The sequence below is a fragment of the Orycteropus afer genome, unplaced genomic scaffold (genome assembly GCF_000298275.1).
Source record: "Orycteropus afer afer isolate SDZICR_OR568_19922 unplaced genomic scaffold, OryAfe1.0 scaffold00031, whole genome shotgun sequence".
In the NCBI taxonomy this organism is placed as follows: domain Eukaryota; kingdom Metazoa; phylum Chordata; class Mammalia; order Tubulidentata; family Orycteropodidae; genus Orycteropus; species Orycteropus afer.
This window is the reverse complement of record NW_006921618.1, coordinates 12567864-12592951: the sequence shown is the minus strand read 5'-3', so window position 1 is coordinate 12592951 and position 25088 is coordinate 12567864. Positions and strand designations below refer to the sequence as shown.

Genomic DNA, 25088 nt, shown 5'->3' with positions numbered 1-25088 from the left:
CTAACCAGAAGGCTGGTGGTTCAAACCCACCAGCCACTCCTCGGAAGGAAGATGGAGCAATCTACTTCCGTAGTGATACTGCCTTGGAAACCCAAGGAGGGGTCGTTATGAGTCAGGACTGACTCGATGGCACATTACAACAACAGCAACAACATATAATGAATACCATGCGGCCATTAAAATGATGACGTAGAAGAATATTTAGTAGTAAAGAAGGGTTTCTCTCTATTAAGAGAAAAATATTTCAAAACAGTGTAATTCAACTTTTGTAAAAATTTCTATATATACATACACACACATATGTGTGTGTGTGTGTGTGTGTATGTATACATATTTGTTGTTGTTCTGTGCCATCGAGTCGGACTCGACTCATAATGACCCCTCCCCTCCTTAGGTTTCCGAGGCATTATCTCTATGGCAGTAGATTGCCCAACTTTCCTTCCGAGGAGTGGCTGGTGGGTTTGAACCACCAGACTTCTGGTTAGCAGTCAAATGCCTTAGGCACTATGCTACCAGAGCTCCTATATACATATACATATACATATGTATACATGCATGCACACGTATATATACACACACACATACACACACATACACATAAAACTCACTGCTGTTGAGTCAATTTCACTCATAGTGACCCCTCCTAGGGTTTCCGAGGTGGTTTTCTCTACGAAAGTAGATTGCCCAATCTTCCTTCTGAGGAATGGCTGGTGGGTTTGAACCTTCAGGCTCCTGGTTAGCAGTCAAATACCTTAGGCACTATGCCACCAGAGTACCCATATACATACACACATACCAAAAAAACAAAAACAAACTCACTGCCATTGAATCGATTCTGACTCATAGAGACCCCCTTTGGGTTTTCGAGGCAGTAAATCTTTATGGAAGTAGATTGCCCAGTTTTCCTTCTGAGGAGTGGCTGGTGGGTTTGAACCCCCAACCTTCTGGTTAGCAGTCAAATGCCTTAGGCACTACGCCACAGAGCTCCTTCTACATACATACACACACACGCACACACACACACAGAGCTCTCTAGTAGTGTTGTGCCTAAGGCATTTGACTGCTAACGAGAAAGCTGGTGGTTCAAACCCACCAGCTGCTCTGCAGAAGGAAGGGAAGATGGGGGCAATCTAATTCTGTAAAGATTCACTGCCTTAGAAACCCAATGGAGGTTGCTATGAGACAGGATTGACTAGATGATAGTGGCTTTGGAAGTAGAGGGTGTTAAGTGTACTTTAAATTGGGATGTGACTCTGAGCACTGGGCATGGGTCTCTTAGGCAGCTGCCTGGTCACCCTCCTGCCCTGAACAATCTGAGCTGTTGTTAGGTACTGCTGAGTTGGTTTGACTCACAGCAACCCTATGTACAAGAGAATGGAATACCGCCAGGTCCTGCGTCATCCCTAAAATCGTGGCTATGTTTGAGCTCATCATTGCACCTACTCAGTCCATCTCATTGAGGGTCTTCCTCTTTTTTGTGGACCCTCTACTTTACCTAGCATGATATCCTTCTCCAGGGACTGGTCACTCCTGACAACATGTCCAAATAAGTAAGACAAAGTCTCACCATCCTCCCTTCTAAGGAGCATTCCAGTTGTACTTCTTCCAAGACAGATTTGTTTGTTCTTCTGGCATTCCATGATATATTCAATATTCTTCACCAACACCATAATTTAAATGCATCAATTCTTCCGTGATCTTCCTTATTCATCGTTCAGCTTTCACATGCATGTATGAGGTGCTTGAAAATACCATGGCTTGGGTTAGGCACACCTTAGTCTTCAAAGTAACATCTTTGGCTTTTGAATACTTTAAAAAAGTCTTTTTGCAGAAAATTTGCCCAATACAAATACTTTGTTTGAATTCTTGACTGCTGCTTCCATAAGCATTGATTGTGGATCTAAACAAAGTACAGTCTTTGACAACCTCAATCTTTTTCTCTGTTAATCATGATGTTGCTTATTGGTCCAGTTGTGAGGATTTGTGTTTCCTTTATGCTGAGGTGTAATCCATACTGAAGGTTGTAGTCTTTGATCTTTATCAGTAAGTGCTTCAAGTATTCTTCACTCTCAGCTAGCAAGATTGTGTCATCTTGCATATCTCAAGTTGTTAATGAGTCTTCCTCAAATCCTGATGTCAAGATTCTTCTTTGTATAGTCCAGCTTCTCTGATTACTTTCTCAGCATACAGATTGATTAAGTATGGTGAAAAGATACAACCCTGACGTACACCTTTCCTGATTTTCAATCATTCAGTATCCCCTTGTTCTGTTCAAATGAATGCCTCTTGCTCCACGTACAGGTTCCATGTGAGCCCAATTAACTGTTCTGGAATTCCCATTCTTTGCAATGTTATCCATAATTTGTTATGATCCACACAGTTAAATGCCTTCGTACAGTCAATAAAAACAAATCTTTCTGGTATTCCCTGCTTTCAGCCAAGATCCATCTGACATCAGCAGTGATAACCTTCCTTCCACATCCTCTTCTGAGTCTGGCTTAAATTTCTGAGTTAACTTCCCTTAACTGCTCCTCTTTGCCAGCCAACCAGCTCCTCTCCCTGGCACTGCTCCAGCTGGCGCTGCAAGGTCTCAGCCACCTCAGGGAAAATGCTGGGTGAGTGTGCATGGACAGGAGTAGTGCCTGCGCTGAACTGTTTGATGTGGCCCTTCTAGCCATTGTCCTCTGTTCTGTGATGTATTGTAAATCCTATTATCCATGCCTGTTTGGGGTGGTGTGGTAGTTAAGGTCAGGTAGCAACTTGGCTGGGCAGCTGGTAGTAGTTGTTCCCTTTCATGACTGGTCGGCTCTGTGATGGGATTTGCCCTGAGCTGCTGATTGTTAAAGCCATCCACTTGGGTTATTTCTGTTGGGGCAACACAGGTGGAATGTATCTTGAGTCCTGCCTTGCTGGAGGGTATAATTCAAATCACCATCCTTAGCTTCCTTGAGGGTACACTTACGAATAACAACAACAACATCTCACCCCTGGATTTGGGACAGCAGCCGTCATCTGATCTGCTGATTGAGGTTCATCAAACCCGGGGAATTGGGAGGATCCTCCAGACCCACTCATGGACCCGGGACTCGCCAGCCTGCCAGCCTCCACCACTACTATGTGAGGTGATCCCTTGGGTGTCTGTGAGTTCTGTGAGGTGTTATAGTGAAATACAGAACCCTAAGATGGGGGAGATTACTGGGAGGAGGAGGAGGAGGAGTTAATGTCTGAAATGATGGAGTGGCATGGTAGTTTGGACATTTGGGACATCTTCAACCTCCGCCTCATGGGGACTGGCCTTGTGCTGATCTTTCTGAGAGACATTGTTCAAGCATGCCCTTGGAACAGAGGCACACTGGTCATCTCAGTCATAGCTAGGTGTGCTTAGTGCCTTATCTACATGCTCTTCCATTCTTGCAACAGCCTCGTTGGGAAGGTGTTGACCCACTTTGAGGATGAGAAATTGAATCTGAGAGAAAGGACTTGTCCAAGGTTGTAGAGCTAATATGTGGTTCTTTTTCAGGACACTAAGCTACCTCTCCAACACGGAGAGATATGGCCTTAGACAGCCATTGTCAAGCAATGGGCAGAGTCATGGTTCCAGAATGGGGTGAGAGAAACCAGCAAGAATTATACTCTGTAGAGTGGAAAGGGCACTGTGCTGGGAGTCAGAGCCTTTCCCAGCTAGCAGTTGTGTGACCCTGGGTACACCACATACAATCTTTAAGCCTTGGTTTCCTCATCTGCACAGTGGAATAGTGACATTTGCCCTGGCTGGTTCACAGAGTTTTTGTGGAAATCAAATGAGAAGGTGTGCTTCGTAAACTGTAAATGCCATCTGGCACAGCTGTGGTTATATTTGTTCTTCTCATGAGAGTCAAGTCTCAGGGCTGGTTAATTCAGAGTGACTCTCCTCCTGCTGGTTCCCTCTGAAGCACAGAAGGGTAGCAGTCCAACAAGGGTCACGGGGCCCCCTTCAATGTTGACTCCACAAATATTTGTGGGAAATTTGAAGAATGGAAAGACCCACTCAACAGGTACCCATGGTGAGAGAGGAGGGAGACCTCAGTGCAGTGTGGCTAAGCCCTGGTAATGTGCAGTGACAAAGGGCCAGGCTGAATGAGGGCAACAACCACACACAAAGTGGAGAGGCCACAGGGTCCGGAGTCAGAACGCCTCAGCACAAATGCCACTGCCACCCACAGAGACTGTGTGACACTGAGCAAGTTACTGCCAAGTCTCGGTTTCCTCATCTGCAAAGTGGTGAGAGACAAGACCCATTTCATGAGGCTGTTATGAGAATCAAACAAGACACACACATACAGCACAGCCCAGTATCTGGCAGGTGGATGTGCCTGGGGGACAGAATGGGATCAGGATGGGATGGCTGGAAGACAGAGCTTGCTCTGACGACCTCACAAGCCTGCCAGCTCCAGGACTTAGAGCCATCACTTTGGTGTCTCTTTGAGCTTTCTGAACTGTTTCTCACATTACAACCGCACTATCCTCCTGTCTAGTCTTCATCCTGAGAAATTAGGTTGATTGTCCCTTCTAGGGAATTGAGAGCTCAAAGCAAGTTCTCAGACCCACAGATATCCTCAGAGATAAGCCAGAAGGAAGGGACTAGTAACAGGTCTTAGGAGCCACCTGCTCCTTCCTGAATCGCTGGCTCTCACACCAACTCCTGTGAACTCAGAGCTGCATCCCTTCCTCCCTGGTCCCCACATCCCACCTGCATCTCCCTACAACCACTGGCTGGAGGCTGGGTAAACACCAGGGAAGAACAGATGCCTTTTTTTTTCTGCTCCATCTGTCATTTTCCTGTCCTAAGGTTTTCAAATGAAATTCAGGCTCTGGGTGGTTCAAAGCCAAGGCCTCCCATCTACAATTATTTGGGGACAAATTGGTACAAGCAGTAATCTCTGTTGAGGAGATTATGTTTGATGGAGAGAAGCCTGAAGCGACTGGAGAGATAAAGCACACACGCCGGTTGCCTCTAAAACCCTTGACTTCAGCCTGCATCGTCTTAACAGTTGAAGGGATGTGGAAATGACTTTCTCAAAGAGCAGTGGTGGAGGTGAGGAGTGAGTTTCCTGTGACTTGCCTTCTTCATCTCCGTGGCTCCTCCACAGAGTGGAGGTGGGGGCAGGCATAATGATCTGGCTCTCAGTGTCCAGGGCTGGGGAGGGAAGCGCAGGGAAAGGACCAGCTGGGGCAGAAGAGTCATGCTGAGCAGGGCAGCTCCCCGGAGGAACGGGGAGCAGGATCTGGGGACTCAGCCAGCCTCGCCAGCAGGCACTTGACTATGCTTTTACGGACTTACAAGGAGGAGATGAAGATGCTCTCCAGTTTTCAAAATTCTCTTGCTGTGATGAGGATATGGGTTTTGTAGTGTTCAGGCCAGTGTCAAACCCTTCCCCTCCTGTCCCACTTCATAGAAGCCTTGACTCTTTAAGGGAATATTAGGACAATCATGATGTTGGGAACCACCACGCATCTGTCAGTTTGTCATACAGTGATGGCTTGCATGGTACTTTGATTGTGGAAGCCATACCACTGGTATTTCAAATACCAGCAGGGTTATCCATGGTGGACAGGTTTCAGCAGAGCTTCTAGATTAAGACAGGCTAGGAAGAAAGGCCTGGCCACCTACTTCCAAACATCAGCCAATGAAAACCCTATGGATCACAAAAGGATATTATCTGATCCAGTGTTGGAAGATGAGCCCGTTAGATTGCAGGGCACTCAAAATACACAACGGCTGCAATAATGGACTGGAATATAGCAACGATCTTGAAGATGGCACAGGATGGCCAAGATGTTCTTTCTGTTGTACACAGGGTCACCATGAGGTGGAGTCGACTCAAAGACAACTAACAACAACATGCTGGGGAAGGAAGTGAGGCCCAGGGATGGGCTGAAGGGACTCATCCATGGCTGCCAGGCAGGTGAGCATGGGCTGGGGAATGAATCCAGGTTTTCAGACTCCAGGCCCGGGACTCTGCCTTCTCACCACACTTCACGGCCCTCCTTAGAGAAGCCTTGTATTTACAAGCAGGGCTTCTACCCGGTTCATTCTTAAAATGTGGATTTGGAGTCAGTATTTCTCAGGTGAAAATGTACATTCTCAGCAGGAGTTCAGAACAAACTGGTTTGAAGCCCTGCTTACAACATATGTGCAGCAGGAGGGATGGCTTTGGATGGTCCCATCTCCTCTCTCAGGCCCTTTTGCCCCTTGGGACCTGGAGCTGGGGCCTGGCTCCACAAGATACAGGAGGGGAGACCAAGGGGCAGCTGTGGTAGGACAAAGCCAAGGGGTCTCAGGGGATGGAAACTGTGAAGCAATGACCTTGGCTTCGTTGGTCCCAGAGCCGATACTTGCAGAAAGCAGCCCAGTTGCTCCACCAGCACTGCTTAGCCCAGAGGTTTGCTGGGTGCTGTGCAAGGGGTAGAGTGGCTGGTCTGTGGACACAGTGCTGTCCTCAGAGGACTTACACCTACTGAGAGACAGAAGGACCCTCGTGGTTCAGTAGTTAAGCACTCAGCTTTGGCTACCAGATTGGTCGGCAGTTCAAGCCCACCAGCCGCTCTGTGGGAGAAAGATGTGGCAGTCTACTTCTGTAAAGATTCACAGCCTTGGAGACCCTAAGGGGGCAGTTCTACTCTGTGCTTGGGCTTCCATGGGTCAGAAATGCCTCAAGAGCAATGGGTTTGGTTTGGTTTAGTTTTGGTGAGAGACAGTCGGCTTACCAGGCAGCAGAACTGAGGCACCAGAGAGAAAAGCTGGAAGAGTCTTCAGGTGCCTGGAAAACAGGCCCTTGAGGAATCTGGGTGGGACACAGCAGCTTGGGCAAATCTCCTGTCCCTCTGAATCACTATTTTCTCAGTGATGAAATGAAGGGCTGGGATTGGATGACCCCCAAAGCCCTTTCTAGCCTGGACGGTCCAGGAGCTATCTTCCCATGGTCATGCAGGGCCCACTCACCTCTTCTCCTGTCAGGTAGAAGGCTGAGAGCAGTCCTCCAATGTAGCGGATGTTCACCTCAAACAAGGATGCCTCTCCACTCTGCAGCACAGAAGGAGGGAGGGAAGACAGTGGGGACACACGTGAGATGCCCACAGGGCTCCCAGAGGCAGCCAGGCCCCTGGGACTAGGTCACTTTACCCTGTACTCTGCCCCTCCAGCCACATGTGCACCTGGCCCTGGGGCATCCCTCAGCAGCCAGGTGATTTTCATAGCTAAAGGTGAGAGGCATCATCACCTGCCTGGCAGGCCGTGACTGCACATTTCCAGCATTCCAAGTAAACACTGGCTTGGCTGCCTTCTCCAGCCCTTGCCGGAGGCCATCAGAGCAAACGTATGCTGGCCCTGCTCCAAGGAGCTCGAGAACCTGCTTGGGAGCTGCCAGTGGACGCTTAGCCCGAGGGGAGGCAAATCCTTCTCTAGTTGGGCTGCATCCCCGCCCCCAGCGAGGCCCCTGCTTCACAGGACAACAGAGGATTCCAACCTGGAGGTCACAGGGCAGGAGGCAAGTTCTTAGAGGCAGCTCTGGGGCAGACAGGGCAGGGCCTGGGCTAAGAAGGGAATAGTGCCAGGGAGATACTTATACCCTAACCAGCCATTTGTCAGGTCGTCAGCACTGTAGCCCTCGGGGCACAGCCACACTTGCCTTAATCATCGTTATTTTCTTTCTCAAGTCTGAACTGCAAATCAGGGGTGTCGGGGCATTGTGCCAAAACCCAAAACTGGGTTAAACTCTCACCTGAGCCAGTCACTTAGCTTTGGGACTTCAGGGAAGATGGTTAGCCTTTCCCTGCCCGAGTTTCTTCACCTGTAGATGAGGATGACAGATGCCCCACCAGGGAGGACATGACAGGGAGAAGGAACATGTAAAGTGTGTCCCAGTGCCTGGTGTGGTCTTAAGAAATGGGGCCTGTCATCACCTCCCTTTCCCAGGGGCTCCCCGTGGATGCCTCCTACATCACAGTCTTTTATTATTGATAATAATATCAGGCCCTCTATGTGGGAGAACTCTTCTATGGACAAAGTACCTTTTTTCTTATTGTGGTAAATATACATGTAACAAAACGTGCCAATCCAACAATCTTCACATGTATAATTCAATGACATTAATTCTGTCCATCATATTGTTTTACCATCACCATTATCCATTTCCAAATTTCCCATCACCTTTAACAGAAGCTTAGTGTCCCCTAAGCAATGAGTTCCTCTTTTCCCTTCCCTTTTGTCAACCCTGGTTAACCACTAAGAACCTTTGGTCTCCATGTTGTTGTGGTGTGCTGTTGAGTTCATTCCGACTCATAGTGACCCTACAGGACAGAGTAGAACTACCCCAGAGGGTTTCCAAAGCTGTGATCTTTATGGGAGCAGACCACCAGCCGCATCTTTCTCCTTTGTCAAGGATGGTGGGTCCAAACCACTGACCTTTTGGTTAGTAGCTGAGCTCCTTTTGGTCTCTTTACACCTACCTATTCTGGAAAGTTCACATAAGTAGGATCACTGACAAAGCCCTTTGGAAGTCACTTCTTAACCTCACTGCGTTCAGGGAGGTCAGTGTGGCAAGGCACCCTTTCCTCATTTTTCGGATGATAAAGTCTAGGTTCAGACAGGTGGGGGTGACCCCCATCTTACTTTCTTCCAAGGATACTCCCTAGCCTGCTCCAGTCTGCCTGAACATCCCCAGGCTCCCCTGGACCTGCCACTGCCTCACAATCCTTCTCCAGCCAAAGGAGCACGTGTGCAGAGGGGACAGGGCAGCCTGCGGAGATACTCCCTCCCTTCTCCTTCCTCTGCCTCTCCAATTCGGCTGAGGAGGTAATGGGTGGATTGAACTTCCTCACCCCACACAAACTACCGGAAGTGCTAACAAGCATCGGAATAACCATAATCATCAGGATGACTGGGATGATACTATCTTACAGGTGTATTAGATTTTATAGTGTTATAAAATGCTTTTTACAACCCCATTGTGTTTAATCCTCGCAACAAGCCTGTGAATAAGGAACTATTACTGTTATTTTAATTATTGTACTGTTATTTCTCCGGTGGTACAAAGGTTAAGTGCTTGGCTGTTAAGTGAAAGGTCAGCAGTTCAAAGCCACCTGTCAGCTCCATAGAAGACGAGACCTGGCACTCTGCTCCTATAAAGATTACAGCCTAGAAAACTCTATGGGGCAGTTCTACTGTGTCATAAGGGGCTGCTAGGAGTCAGAATGGACTCCGTGGTGTACAACATTGCTGTTGCCATTTTATAGTTGAGGGAACTAACACTCAGGGATTTAAGTTGACTTTTCCAGGTGGGGCAGAACAGTGGGGACCCAGGGTCTTCTGCCTCCTGGGGAAAGGCCTCTGCACTGCTGCTCTGCCAGAGACCCCCCTGCTTCTCTGCCTGACTCTGTGCTGGCAAACTGTATGAGCTGCAGGAGCCAAACTCAGACCCATTCCATCAGGGCCTGTAGCTGGTAGAGCCTGGACAGAGCCCTCTGGTGTGTTTAACCTGCCCTCCTGCCCTCTCCCATCTGTCTCCATTTCTGACTCCCCAAATCTTCTAAACAGCTTCTCTCTGTGGTGAGCCCAGACCTCCAGGATCAATGTGTGGGGGTGGAGTCTGGTATTCAGGGTTTCTGTGACATCAAAACAAATTACCGTCCCTTCTGCAAAGCCCCAGGCCCTGACCGGGATGCCCACAGGGCTGGAAATCAAGGAGGTCCCAAGCCTGATCATGGGCCTCAAACTGGGCATGCCCCTGCCCCAATCTCAAGAGAGCAGGGCGTGGTTCTGAAGCAGCTCTGAGCAGATGAGCCAGCTTCTCCTGTCCATCATGTCATGTCCCCTATCACTGTTGCTGCTGCTGTGCCAGGGATAGATTTCACCCTGGAAAGGATTTCCTGGGTGTGGGCAATGTGCACAAGAGGAGTGATGACTGACCCCAGGAAGAAGACTGTGGTTGTCCTCCTTCCAGGGGAGGAGGCCAGGCTGATTAATACTTGGGACCAGCCAGGGTAGGAAGTAGGGGTGATGTCCAAGGCTGGTCTTAGGGGAAGAGACTTGACAATGAGAATGCCAAAGCCCTGGTTCTGAGATTGCTCATGGGGTGACCCTCCACGTTTCTGGGCCTCAGAGATGACAGGGTGGAGCTGACTTCGAGGGCCTGGGACTCACCACATTCAGGTAGAAGCTCTCTTCGACCCAGGCCTTGGCCTCCTGGAACTCCTCCTTCAGCTCCATGAGGTAGAGGGTGTCCAGGGAATCGATGATCGTCGCCCCACTGAGTCCTCCTACAAGGACAGAAAGCCAAAAATGCAACCCAGGGTCATTCTTATCCTTTCTATCCCTGCTAACAAGCCACTACCCCCAGAACCCCTTCTAAATGCCTGGGCAGGCTCTAGGGCAAAGGCTAGCTCCAGACACAAGTCCAGGGTGACTCCTGTGCCACCAGGGAAGGTGAGTCCAAGACCCAGTGTCCTCCCCATGGGCTGCTGCTTCATCACAGGGGCAACAAACACGCAGAAGGAGAGTCCATGCTCACAGGCTGAGCCACTTCCCGGACCTTGGTCGACCCTCGTACCAGACAGCTGGTCAACTACCAAGGCTAGTCAGGTGTCTGCCACACTCCCACGACATGGGATGGGGGTGGGGGTGGTGACTTGGCATTTGGTCTACACAACTCTTTAAAAACATACAAATCCTCTGACTCTTCAATTCCACTTTCTATTTTAGTCTAAGAAAAATAGGTTCATAAATAGTTAGCCAGGAAGATACTTATTGCAGTATCATATATAACAGGGAAAAACTGCAAAAATCCCGAGTCCAGCAATATTGTAGTATGCCAACAAGTCACTTCTCACAGAGGAGAACTTCCCCCATAGAGTTTCCAAGGTTGAAATTTTTACAGGAGTAGATCTCCAAGTGTTTCCTCCCACAGAGGGAGGGTTTGAATCATTGACCTTCTGGTTAGCAGCCAAATGTTTAACCACTGTGCCACAGGGCTCCTAGTCCAAAAAATGCAAAATGAACACACTGCTGTGGAATCACACCCGACTCACAGCAACCCCTCCTTGGGTTTCCGAGGTGGTAGAGGTGGTATCACTACAGAAGTAGATTGCCCAACCTTCCTTCTGAGGAGTGGCTGGTGGGTTTGAACGGCCTGCTTTATGGTTAGCAGTCAAATGCCTTAGGCACTACATTACAGAGCTCCCATTATGCCACCAGGGCTCCTTAATACCAAAAACCAAACCTGCTGCCATTGAGTTGATTCTGACTCATAGCAACTCCCATTGGGTTTCTAAGGTTGTAAATTTTTAACTAACAGATCTGTCCTGGAGGAAGTGCAGCCAGAATGCTCCTTGGAAGCAAGAATGGCCAGACTTCGTCTCACCTATTTTGGTCATGTTGTCAGAAGGGACCATTCCCTGGAGAAGGATGTCATGCTTGGTAGGGTGGAGGGTCGACGAAAGAGGGGGAGGCCTTCAATGAGATGGATTGACACGGTGGCTGCGATGATGGGCTCAAGTATAGCAGGGATTGTGGGGCTGGCGCGGGATTGGGCAGTGTTTCGTTCTGCTGTGCATGGGGTCGCTATGAGTCAGAAATGACTCGACGGCACTTAACAACAACAACAACAACACATTTTTATGGAAGTAGATTGCCTCATTTTCCTCCTGTGGAGCAGCTGGTGGGTTTGAACTGCTGACCTCTGGTTAGCAGCCAAATGTCTTACACACTACACCATCAGAGCTCCTTTTGGGCTCCTTAATAGGGGAGTAGTTATATAAATTATGGCTCAAACATAAAACGGATGCTATGCAATCATCCATGTGAGGGATGAAGGCCTGTGTGTATTCACTTGGAGGGCTAATCATGGGATCTGTTATTGAAAAAAAAAGTAGATTGCAAAAAGCACAGTATAATCTCTTTCTTATAAAACAATTGTGTGTGTGTGTGTGTGTACAGAACTAAGTCTGGGAGAATGGGACCCAGTGGTTATCTCTGAGAGCTGGGATTATAAGTGCTTTTTTTATTTCATCAGCTCATAGATTATAATCGGAAATACATTTCTGTTTTGGGGAAAAAAGAAGAAAAAGAAAGTTTGGGAAAAGAAGTGAAACAAATGCACAAACTAAAGACATTATGGCCACACTAGCTCCAGGAGGGAGCTCTGGTAGCATAGTGGCTAAGACACTTGCCTGCTAACCAGAAGGCTGGCAGTTCAAACCCACCAGCCACTCCTCAGAAGGAAGATGGGACAATCTACTTCTGTAGTGATACTGCCTTGGAAACCCAAAGAGGGGTCGCTATGAGTCGGGTCTGACTCCATGGCCCATAACAACAACAACAAACTCCAGGAGGGTGAGTACCCAAAGCATGAGCTGAGAGGCCCACGCTGCTGGGTCCCAGAATCTAGTTAGGGGAGTGAAGGCTGAGGTGCTGCAAAATGACAGTCTTCCACACCTCACATGAAGCACATGACACAATCAGAACCTGGAGTGTAGGGGGCTAGAAAGGAGCAGGGGAGGCAGAAAGAAATGTGCCTGGTACCATCTGGAGGGCTTCCTGGAAGAGGTGGCTGCCTTCCAACAACTCTTTAGTTATACTACTTAGATAACTACAGAGTTATCCCTGGGAGCAACAATTTCCTGTGGGGACCAGAGTGTAGGCCCCAAGAGGAGTCACTTTCTCTTCAGTGTCCTTCCCTGAAAATCATCAGCCCATCTTCTCCCAGCAGAGAAACTCTCCTCAGGAGCTCTGAGCTCTCAACAGGCGCTGAGCCCCACTTCAGTCTGAAGCACTGGCTTTGCCAGCACCTCCCACATTCAGAGTTAGCATCTAATCTCCTTAATTAGTGCTTCCCTAACTGCTCACTTGTGTTGACTTTGCAGGCAGAGAGTCCTTCTGAAACTCAAACACTTCGCTGCCTGTCTAGGCCAGGCAAGGTAGGGCCCCTCCTAGGTCCTCTAGGCCATAGGGTGGAGGGAGAGAGATAAGGCTGGAAGTTAGAGAATCCATCACCAGAGGGAGGATCTGCAATGGAGAGTGGAGGGAGGGAAGGAGGGAGGGAAGGAGGGCTGGGGGAACAGAACGGCTTCCCAATCCTGAGTCACAGGTCTGGGGATGGCTTTGGCATTTGGGTCGAAGTGAATTCCCAGGCTAATCCCTCTCATACTCAAGGACTGGTATGAAAATACACCCCAAAGCCAAATAGGGTTGACCCTTTTCGGGTTTATCCAGGCCAGCTTGCCTGTCGTGTCCACGGCTGAGTGTGTTTCATGGGTTCTTTTTCACCCTGTTGAGTGCTCAGGCCACAAAGTGTGGGGCTGGTGTCCACAGTCCTGGCTCTCATTCCCATTCCATCACAGGGCCTCAATCCTGATTCTTCAAGGGGCTGGAGGGATTTTGGAAATCCCTCTGCCTAAGCCCTTCATTTCATAGATGAGGACCTCAGAGATGGGCTGGGGTACATCCAACATTAGACAGAGGAGGAAGGAACTCCAGGCTCTTACTGCATACAGTGTGCTTCCTAGTGTGGCCTCCTGATTCTTGGTGCAGTTTCAGATCTGATTGCTAACCTCACCCTATCCCATACCCTGCAATGAGTGGGAGGCCACTGTGATCATTTACAGCTTAAAGAGGAGACCAAGCTGAGCATTCTTTAAGGCCAGGGAAGAGGCATCCAAGAATATCTGGTTTCTGTGTCCTGCCCTAGGCAGCTTGGTGCTTGCACCCCACGGGCCCTCCTTCTCCTGGGCCGAGCATAAGCCCAGAGGCCCAAGGACCTCAGCTGGGGCAGGCAGGCGGCCAGAGCTCCTCATGACCTACTCTGCCCTATGATGACGACTCTGGGGACATTTTCCTTCCCAAATGCTCTCCACCTGGCTTGCTGCTGAGAAGGCTAAGAGATTTGCTGGCAAGATTCTGCCTCTGTTCTCAGGTTCCTGAATCCTTCTCTCGATTGATTTCCTACCCTGGCCCCCACCTACCACACAGCTGGGCCACAGTCCAGCAAGGCATTTATTGGAAAGCCTTCATTTCAGGCCAGAGGTCACCCTGTGGCTAGGCTGGCAGGAGAGACAGCCTTATCCTGAAGTCAACCCTATCTGCACCTGTGGCTACCCCAGAGCAGCTCCCCTGGGGGAAAAGCCTTAGCAGTAAACAGGCCCACCATTCATATACAAAGTGGCAACAGGCCGCAAGAAGTCAGGCAGCCAGCTTCCAAGGTCCCTGGGTCTGGGGCAGGTTCCAGGCTGGCCCTCTCCCAGCTCCTGCCTGTACTCTCCCTGCTCACAAAAGACCCCCTTCCTGCCAGGGCAGTAAGGTTTGTCAGAAAAGATGTTTGTCAGAAAGGATGCTGGTCCAGGAATCTGGTAGCCCCAGGTTCAAAGCCCAGCTTGAGACAGCAATCCATCTGCTTAAGCTTCAAAGTCATCATTAGAAGAAAAATGAAGTTGAGACCACTGGACAAAGACTGAGCTATGATGAATACATCGTACACTTGCCTGGCATAAATACATCTGATAAATATATCTGACACGTTTGGCACAGAGGAAGTGCTTGATAAATCGGTTTCTTGTTCTTATTTCTGGGGTTTCTTAGCTCATCTTTAAACAATGGCCTGGCCAGAAGCAGGGAGAGGGGAGTGAGATATGGGGGACTCTCTTGCTCCTCCCTTTGGAGGGGGACTAGTGGTCACTCCAGCCTTGCTGTTCTGCTCTTCAGGTACTGAATAGAGTCTCTTCAGAGCAACCTCACATAGTGGTTAAGAGGCTGCCTTTGGTGTTAGGTCGATGCAGGTTCCCATCCTAACTCCACTGCTTACCAGTTTTGTACCAGGATAAGTCAGTCACATTACCTCTCTAAGCTTCATTTTCCTCATCTGCAAAATGGGGGCTAACAGTAGGACGTATCTTACAAGGCTGCTGGGAAGAATGAATGGAGCAGTGAATGGAAAGAAACTGGCACATGTGAATTCAGCCCAACAAAAAGAAGTGAGAATGTATGGCCCTCATTGATTAGCTCCCCTGCAAAGGCCTCTGGGTTGGTGAGGTCTTGTGGTGCTTCTGATGATCAGTGAGGCCTGTGGGGCTGCTGTCAGGGCCATGTGGGCAAGAGACTGCAGTTTATATAACTCTTGGCCCAATTTAAAATAAAACACCACAAGGGGCCTATCTTAGTTCTCTAGTGCTGCTATAACAGAAATACCACAAGTTGATGGCTTTAACAAACAGAAATTTTATTTTCTCACAGTTTAGGAGGTTGAGAGCTCTAGCTTGTGGGAGGAGCTCTGGTGGCCTAGTGGATAAGGCACTTGACTGCTAACCGAAAGGTCAGCAGTTCAAACCCACCAATTGCTCCACAGAAGAAACTTCCATAAAGATTTAGCACCTTAGAAACCCAATGGGGATTGCAATGAGGCAGAAACGACTCAGTGGCAGTGAGTTTGGTTTTTTTTTGCTTGAGGGGAAGGCTTTCTCTCTGTTGGCTCTGGAGGAAGATCCTTGCCTCTTCTGCTTCCTGGTTCCTTGGAGATCACCACGTGTCTCAGCATCCATTAAACCCATGCAAAAGAGATTGCCTCAAGATACACCCTATACTAATCCTGACTTGTTAACATAACAATGACAACCCATTCCCAACAGGGATTATAACCACAGGCATTTGTTGTTGTTGTTATGTGCAAGAGGTTAGAATTTACTACACATGTATTTTGGGGACACCATTCAATCCACAACATTCTACCCTATGGCCCCCTAAAATTCATGTCCTTGTCACATGCAAAGCACATTTACCCCATCACACCATCCCAAAAGTCTTAAATCAACTCCAAAATCTCATCTTCTGAATCACCTAAGTGAAGTCTGGGTGAGAGGGTAGGCCTATTCCATCCTGGGGCAAAATTCACTTTTATCTGTAAATTTGGAATATTTGTGAAATCTAGAATACAAGTTATCTGCTTCCAAAGTACAGTGGCAGAAGAGGCACAAAGCAGACATTTCCATTACAAATGGGGGAAACTGGAGGGAAAGAAGGGATAATGGGCACCAAGCAAACCCCAAACCCAACAGAACAGTTTACATTAGCTCTCAAGCTCAACAACAATCCTCTGTGCTCCAAGACCACTTGGGCAATGGCCTGGCTCTCCAGACTCTGGGTGCTGGCCATACTGTCTGGATTCTGGGTGGAGACCCTCGGCTCTAGGCTTCAGGTCTGCCTTCTAGGGCCACTGGGATGACAAGTCTGCTCCCTTGGCTTTGGGTGGTCTCATGGTCCTAGTCATTTTAAGGGGCTATGCCATCCCCTCAGCCTTGTCAGGCGCTTTGGGCATTGCAGCCCCATCCCCCTAAATGGCAGTCTCATGCTCCAGAACCGAGTTGGTTAAGATCTAGCTCTTTGAAACCTAGGAGGCTGTGTCCCCACCCTTTGAGACCCTTTAAAATGGAGGTTTTGCTTCCCATACTCCTTCCTTTAATTCTGCTTATCTACAAGTTACTCCTGGGATGGTTCTTTTCTTTTCTTGGAGGATAAGAGATGTAGCTCCTTTGCCCTGTTTCCTATCTATAGAATTCCAAGAGACAGACAACACATATTTTGGGGGCACATACTCTGTCCATAACAGGTCCAATTCATGTCTGGTCCCGAGGCCATTGTTATCCTGACCTGATGTGTACCTGACTCCCAAAGGGTCTTTCTGCCTCCAGGACCCCTTACCCTCTGATTCACTCTGTACATTGTTGTCTGACCTTTCTTCCTAGAATCAGCTTCAAATGTGTCCCTCCCCAACTCAGCAACAGCTCTCCAGTACCCATGTAATACAGCTTGTGAAGGCTTTTGGGTCTGTCCCAAAAGGAGCTAAGTAATCTCATCTCCCACCAAGCTCTACTGCCTGAACATGTGTCATATATTCCTGCCTTCATGCCTTTATACATGTGGTCTCCTTTGCCAAACATGCCTCTCTGTGCCTCTTGGCATATTCAAAGCTGACACATTCTTCAAGGTCCACCTCCCAATGTAACCTTCCCTGATCCCACCCATCTGTAAATAACCTCCCTCAACCCAGAAGGTGCTCACAGTACTTTCTCAGGCCTCTTACTCAGGCACCCATTACTCCCTCCTGCACTGTGAGGCTTTACACTAGGAGCTCCTTGGGGCAAAGATTTCCCACTACTACTCCTGCCCCCCAACTTTTCCCAGCCAATCAACCCCAAGGGCCAGACTCCTCCAAGCCAAACAGGCCACTCACTGTTCCCTGCAGCATCCTCACACATCCCACTTCTGTGACTTCATCAAACTATGCTGGGAATTGCCCCCACTCAATTCTACCTGCATCAGTGGACATCAAGAAGCCAGCTCACATGCCTCCTCCCCTATGAAGCTATTCTGATCTCTACCCCAGGGTCTGCATGAAGTCTCACCCTTAGCTGTCCAGCCTGATGCCTACTTCTTGGAGCCCCTGCATGTCTGCACCATGTGCCCCTACTCTGTGCACCTCCATCTCCAGTACAAGGCCATCTCCCTTCTTATCATACTATACAGGAATCATCAATTTACTTGCCTCTGTCCTTTCCATAATATTAGGGACTCCAGCCTGCTCAGAAGTTTCCCCATGTTGAAGCTATGGCTGCTGTATGAAGGTAGGAGGCCAGGCTGGTCCATCCCTAGCATCATGACTGTTCCATGCTGGATCTTGGTGTTCAGGATGCCACTTTTCCTCTGCTCCTCTTTTTAACCATGATTGCTTCTTCCCATACTCCTTTGTTGGTTCCTTCTCATCTCCTCAACTTCTAAAGACTGATGTTCCTCAGGGCTCAGAGTCTGGACCTCTTTTCTTCTCTGTCCTCACTCTTTTCCTTAATGATTCCATCTGATCTCACCACTCTAAACCCCATCCACATGCTGATGATTCCCAAATTTAAATTTCCTGCCAGGATCTTGCCCCTGAGCCCTAGACTCACAAATTCAACTACTTCCACACATTTCCACTTGGAAGGCCCACAGGCATCTCAGGCTTAACTTGCATGAGTTACAACAGACTTGACAGGAACTGGTAAAAGCAAATCCTACTATTCCCTCCAAACCTGTTCCACCGTATTCTCTTGGTACATGCTGACCCCTCCTTCCACTGGTTGTGGTCGCAAATCCTATTGACTCCACCTTCACAAGATTCCCAGGCTCTGCCCACAATGCATCTCCTTTGCTCCAGCCACCTTCCTCTCTCTCTCTCTCGGACTACTGCAAGATCCTAACTGCCCTCTTGGCTTCCACCCTTGTCCCCTTCCCAGTCTGTCCTCAACTCAGCAGCCAAAGGGGTCCTTTAAAAACACAAGTCACATCTCTGCTCCAAACCTTCCCATGAATCCCACAAAACTCAGAGGTAAAAGATAAAGTCCTTACAGTCACTTATGAGCCCTGCCCCCACATCTGGTCCCTGGCTTCCTCTCTGCCTCTTCTCCTACTCCCCACATCCATGCCTCATTTCCACCACTTCAGCTACTCACTGTTTGTGAATCCTTCAAGCCTGCTCCCTCCTTAGGCTTTGGCAATTAGGATCACTCTGCTAAAATAGCATCCCCCCATAGCTATTCCCTTATTCAGCTTTATTTTTCCTTTATCACCAAGGGACATTACACAGTGACCTGCTTACCTATTTGTTATCTATTTTTCCCAATCGGGTGAGGGGAAGAGTCTTGCTTGCTGCATATCCCACTGTCCAGCGCATTGCACAACACATCACAAGGACCCATTAAGTATTTGGGGATAAAGGGCTCCCTCCCAGTGGATGGAGAAGGCTTCTGACATGGATTATTCCTATCTCTCTATGCCTGGTGTGGTCTGGCCATTTAACCAAGTTCCAGATGAATGTGTTCAGCTGAACATACTGGGTCCCCAGCAAGGGTCTCTGCCATTAAGCACATTTATGGTAATGTTAGCTGCCTACTCAGAAGGCTGGTACCAGATGACCAAACAAACCTTCCACCAAGCTGTGGCCAGATCAGCCAGCTGTGTGACTGACTGCCCCTGAACCACTGCCCTGCACAATACTATTTGTTGTGCATGTGTAAGTCCCTACATCAAGGTCACAGACACCCAGGTCTCCATAACCTACTCTCCAAGGACTGGCCTGGCCTGGAACAGCCCTGTCCTCCTGGACTTGGTTTGTGACCACTCTACTGATGCTGTGATGTTAATGACAATGAGATTTTCATGCAGTGCAAAAAAATATGTAAGATAAATGGGTCATGCTGAGCAACATAAGCTTCAGGAAGAACATTTAGAGGAGGGGGGAAAAAATCACCCAAAGCATAGCCTGTTACCACAGTATCCCCAGAGCCATATACTAATGGTTGCATTCAATTTGATGATATAATCCACAGAGACTTTTCTTAATCTGTAAAGAAACAACACAAAAGTTTTACTCAGCTGCCAAAGAAACCGATTTGGCTGTGTGTGGCAGACTGTATTTTCCAAAGATAGCTGCCATAGTACATCCCATCCCACAAGAAAACACTCCCCCTGTGACCTTCCCGTTGGTCTGGGGGGACCTTTGTGATTACCTGGACCAAAAGAATAAAGCAGAAGGGATGACATGTTAGTTTCCAGGCCCAGCCCTTAAGAAACTGGCAACTTCTACTTCCTACTTCTTGGAATGCTTGCTCTTAGAACCAGCCACCATACTGTGAGGAAGCCCAAAATACCCATAAGGAAAAAAACACACGGAGAGGCCATGCACATGTAGGTTTTCAGAATGCCAACCCCAACTGAGTTTCCAGCTAATAGCCTCCATCAATCCTGACATATGAGTGAAAAAGTTTCCATGATTCCAGCCCCCAGCTATTCTGTCTTCAATCCTTCCCTGCTTAAGACTCATCCACTGTAGTACAGAAACGAATTGTCCCCAGTGTGCACTTTCTGAATTTCGGACCCACTGAATCTGGGCACACTATAAAAGAGTTGTTTTAGGCCACTAAGTTTTGGAGTTATTTGTTATGTAGGAACTGGAACATTCTGCCACAAGGTTTCTAGGAGGATTAATCAAAGTGACATCTGCACTTGCTCCAAAGTATATTGTTTAAAACCACATCATCTTCTACGGTGAGGTCTTCTGGTTGTATAAAACTATTTTGGGGATTAGGATGTCTCCATTTCTATCTGGTCTGAATTTTTTCTTTCTCCAGCAGGGATATTTTCTTTTGATTTTTCTCATGGCAGCTATTTCCTGGTCACATAAAGTTGTGTTTAGAAGCTGATAGTTTCTAGAAGCTTCTGGAAGATTAGGGGTATATTTTTAGGAATTATTCTTAGAACCCAACAGAATGCTCTTAGTGCTGTTGCTGTTGTTATTGTTGGGTGCCACTGAGTTGGCTTTGACTCACAGTGACCCCGTGTACAACAGAATGAAATACTGCCCAGTCCTGTGCCAGCCTCACAATCCTTGCTATACCTGAATCTATCGTTGCAGCCACTGTGTCAATCCATCTCGTTGATGGCCTCTCCCTTTTTTGTTGACTCTTCACTTAACCAAGTATGATATCCTTCTCCAGGGAATGATCCCGTTTGACAACATGACCAAAGTAGGTCAGATGAAGTCTGGCCATTCTCACTTGCAAGGAGCATTCTGGCTGCACTTCTTCCAGGACAGATACATTAGTTCTTTTGACAGTCCATGGTACTTTCAGAACTCTGTCAACACCACAACTCAAAAGCATCAACTCTTTGGTCTTCCTTGTTCATTGTCCAGCTCTCACATGCATATGAGGCTACTGAAAATACCATGGCTTGAGTCAGGCGCCCCTTAGTCTTCAAAGAGACATCTTTGCTCTTTAGCACTTAAAAGAGGTCTTTTGCAGCTGATTTTCACAATGTAATATGTTGTCTGATGTCTTGACTGCTGCTTCCATTGGTGTTGATTACAGAACCATGTAATATGAAATCTTTGAAACTTTAATCATTTCTCCATTTATTGTGATACTGCTTATTGGTCCAGTTGTGAGGATTTTTGTTTTCTTTATGTTGAGATGCAATCCATACTGCAGACTGTAGTCTTTAATCTTCATCAGTAAGTGCTTCAAGTCATTTTCTGGTGGGGACCAAGAAAAAGACACCCAAAAGAACATGATTGCAAAGCACATGTTCTAATTACAGTGAAGAGATGGCAAGGCCTCTCTGTGGTTGAATGTTGCTTTAAGAGATGGCAAGGTCTCTCTCACTGTTAAATACTTAATTGGCAAAACATCAAAGTATTAAAAGTAGATGTTATTCTCCATGTTTTTTATCTTATTGGGATGTTTCATACTTTGCGTCACTGTGTCCTAGTAAACATTTATCATTTTACACTCCTTATTCCTGAGGAGATTTCTGTGATTGTTTTAATGACCACTTATTGTCCTTGAGCACGTAGAGGAGTAAAACTTTAGCTCTATAGAGAATAAGCTGATTGTATGACTTCCAAAACTAATGACGTAATCATGGACAGACATATAAATAAAGTAGAACAAAGGCATCAGGGGTCATTCTCACAGAACATGCAGGGTGTCCGCCTGGCCCCCACTCCTTTCAAATAATAATAAAAGTAAACCATTAATCCTTTTGTGTTGCTTCATTTCATGACCTGTGCGGTTTTGCCGGATGCGGCAATTTTCATTTTCAGCAAGCAAGGTGTGATGTCTGCATATCACAGGTTGTTAATGAGCCCTCCTTCAATCCTGATGCCATGCTCTTCTTTATATACTCCAGCTTCTCAGATTATTTGGTCAGTGTGGTAGTTATATTTGTGTGTCAACTTGGCTGGGCCTGGTTGAGTGGCTGGGCATCTGGTGGAAGTTATTCCCCATGATGAGACTGGCAATCAGCTCCATGGTGGGATCTATCACAAGCAGCTAAGTAGCTGCCTTTGGGATGTGGTCTGCTTCCTGTATACAAGGAGAAGCCTTGAGAATGGTCTCTAGCATATGGCATGCTTGGACCCTGCATGTAGCCGTGTATTTGTTCAGCAGCCTGCCATGTCTGCTGACCTGGGGACTTACAATGGATTTAAATTAATGGCCTGCTGTGTGGTTTGGTAACATCGGGACTGTGCCTTTTTACTTGTCAACCCTGGGCTTCTCAGTCTCAGCAGCCAGCAGCTGTCTGAGTGAAGAAACACCTCTAGCTTCAGTGGACTGGGAGCTGGAGGCAGAGCTGAAGCCCAAGGCTGAGGGGCTTTCACCCAGTCCTTAGAGCCTGGCACTTTGAACGTGGACTTCTAGCCTCCTGAACTGTAAGAGAATAAACTCCTGTTTGTTAAGGCCATCCCATTTGTGGTATATATTCTTGTCAGAGAGGCACTAAGTAACCAGAACAGTCAGCATACAGATTGAATAAGTATGGTGAAAGGATACTACCCTGCCACACTCCCTTTCTGATTTTAAACCATGCAGCATCCCCTTGTCTATTCAAACAATAGAGTTTATGTGTAGGTTCCTTGTGAGCATAATTAAGTGTTCTGGAATTCCCATTCTTCTCAATGTTATCATAATTTGTTGTGATCTACACAATCCAATGCTTTTGCATAGTCAAGAAAACACAAGTAAACATCTTTTTTGTATTCTTTGCTTTCAGTCAAGATCCATCTAGCATCACAGCAATGAAATCCCTTGTTCCATGTCCTCTTCTGAATTCAGCTTGCATTTCTGGAAGTTCCCTATCATTATACTGCTACAACCATTTTTGAATTATCTTCAGCAGGATTTTACTTGCATGTGATATTAATGATGTTGTTTGACAGTTTCCACACTCTGTGGAATCACCTTTCTTTGGAATGGGTATAAATATAGATCTCTTCCAGTCAGCTGTCTTCCAAATTTCTTGGCATAAACAAGTAAGTGCCTCCAGTGTTGCATCTGTTTGCTGAAACATCTCAATGGGTATTCCATCAATTCCTGGAGCCTTGTTTTTCTCCAATTCCTTCAGTGCACCTTCAACATCTTCCTTCAGTACCATTGGTTCTTGATCATATGCCACCTCCTGAAATGGATGAACATCGACCAGTTCTTTTTGGTACAGTGACTCTGTGTATTCCTTCCAACTTCTTTTGATGTTTTCTGCATCATTCAGTATTTTGCCCATAGAATCTTTCAATATTGCGACTTGAGGCTTGAATTTTTTCTTCAGTTCTTTAAGCTTGAGAAATGCCAAGTGTGTTCTTCCCGTTTGGTTTTCTAACTTCAGGTCTCTGCACATTTCTCATTGTAATAATTGACTTTGTCTTCTTGAGCTGCTCTTTGAAATCTTCTGCTCAGCTCTTTTATCTTGTCATTTCTTCCATTTGCTTTAGCTACTCTCCATTCAAGGGCAAGTTTCAGAGTCACTCCTGACATCCATTTTGGTCTTTTCTTCCTTTCCTGTCTTTTTAAAGATCTTTTGCTTTCTTCGTGGCTGATGTTCTTGATGTCATCCCACAATTCCCCTGGCTTCTGATCATTAGTGTTCAATGCATCAAATCTATTCTTTAGATGGTATCTAAATTCAGGAGGGATATAATCAAGGCCATATTTTGGCTCTTGTGGACTTGTTTTAATTGTCTTCAACTTCAACTTTAACGTGCACATGAGCAGTTGATGGTCTGTTCCATAATCAGCCCCTGGCCTTGTTTCGGCTGAAGATATTGAGCTTCTCCATTGTCTCTTTCCACAGATGTAGTTGATCTGATTCCTGCGTATTCCATCTGGCGAAGTGCTTATGTATAGCTACCATTTATGTTGTTGAAAAAGGGTATTTGCAATGAATAAGTCATTGGTCTTGCAAAATTATCATGTGATCTCCATCCTTTCATCTTCTATCATTTCTATTACCAAGGCCATATTTTCCAACTACCGCTGATTCTTCTTTGTTTCCAACTTTTGCATTCTGATCACCAGAAATAATCAATGCATCTTGATTGCATGTTTGGTCAATTTCAGATTGCAGAAGTTGGTAAAAATCTTCAATGTCCTCTTCTTTAGTTTTAGTGGTTGGTGCATAAATTCAAATAATAGTCATATTAACTGGTCTTCCTTGTAGGCATATGGATACTATCCTATCATTGACTGCATTGTACTTCATTAATTGTCCTTCAATGCTCTCATGAGAGGTTGAATAATAAAAGATGACCAGATCTGACCATGCTACTGTCCTGTTTAAAAGCCTGTCATGCCCTCCTCTTTTCCAGGGTCAATCTCATGAGCACAGCTGCCAGGGCCCTTGTGATCTGGCCACTGACAACCTCTCCAGCCCCATCTATCTATTGCTCCTTTTGCATGTGATACCCTATCCACATCAAACCACTTGCAGCTACCCAAATGCCCTAAGGTATTTGCTGATACATGGCCCCTCTGCTCGATGCCTTCTTTTTCAGAGGTGGCTTAGTAAACACCTATTCATCTTTGTGGCCTCAATTAAGTATTACGTCTTCTCCCAAGACATCCCTGAGCCTCCGAGTAGAACTGACCACTCCCTCCTCTGCATGTCCACCCCTTTTACTTACATGCCTCCAAACTCTCACCCCCTACTGTGCAACTTTGCTTACTTCTGTGGATCCTAGTGGGTGGTGGCTGTATCCACCTCTTCTAGTGGCCCCAACATCCATCCCCAGGCAAGGCACAGTGGAGGTGAGGTTGAATGAATGAATGGCTAGTGAAAACACTGACATAACTTCCTTGGGGATAGTCAAATGCTTTAGAAGGCTGAACATACCACACATAGCAGTGGCAAGTTATCCAAGGAAAGCCCTGTCAAAGGGACAAGATGGTCAGCTACAGACGTCAGGACCCTGCCAGAACTAATGGCTTCCTTCACCCTTCCCAAACAGATGCCATGCTCTACTGCCACGGCTAGGTAGAGAATGTCTGCTGTGGCTACCCACTGGATGGGGTTCACTGCAACGAATGCCTGGACACAGTTCATTGCAGCAGATACTGAACAGGGCTCCTTGCTGGAAAACAAGGGTATGTTTAAAAAATGTTAATATTCTGTTTGTTTGTTTTTAAGTAAGAGCTAAGGGTACTGTCTGACCTGGAAAGTTGTATTTAAGAATTCCCTCTGACAGTGCTGTAGAGCAAGCTCT

The 25088-nt window shown here is 47.1% G+C and overlaps 1 protein-coding gene across 1 annotated transcript in view; it reads right to left on the bottom strand.

Moving 5' to 3' along the window:
- MAN1C1 (mannosidase alpha class 1C member 1) overlaps window positions 1–25088 on the bottom strand; it is a 203677-nt gene that overhangs the window by 34848 nt on the left and 143741 nt on the right. Inside the window, exons 3-4 of the mRNA XM_007935748.2 lie at window positions 10181–10296; window positions 6983–7063 (exon numbers count right to left, since the gene is read on the bottom strand). Coding sequence (XP_007933939.2) covers window positions 6983–7063; window positions 10181–10296 — 197 coding nt within the window. The remainder of the gene's footprint in view (window positions 1–6982; window positions 7064–10180; window positions 10297–25088) is intronic.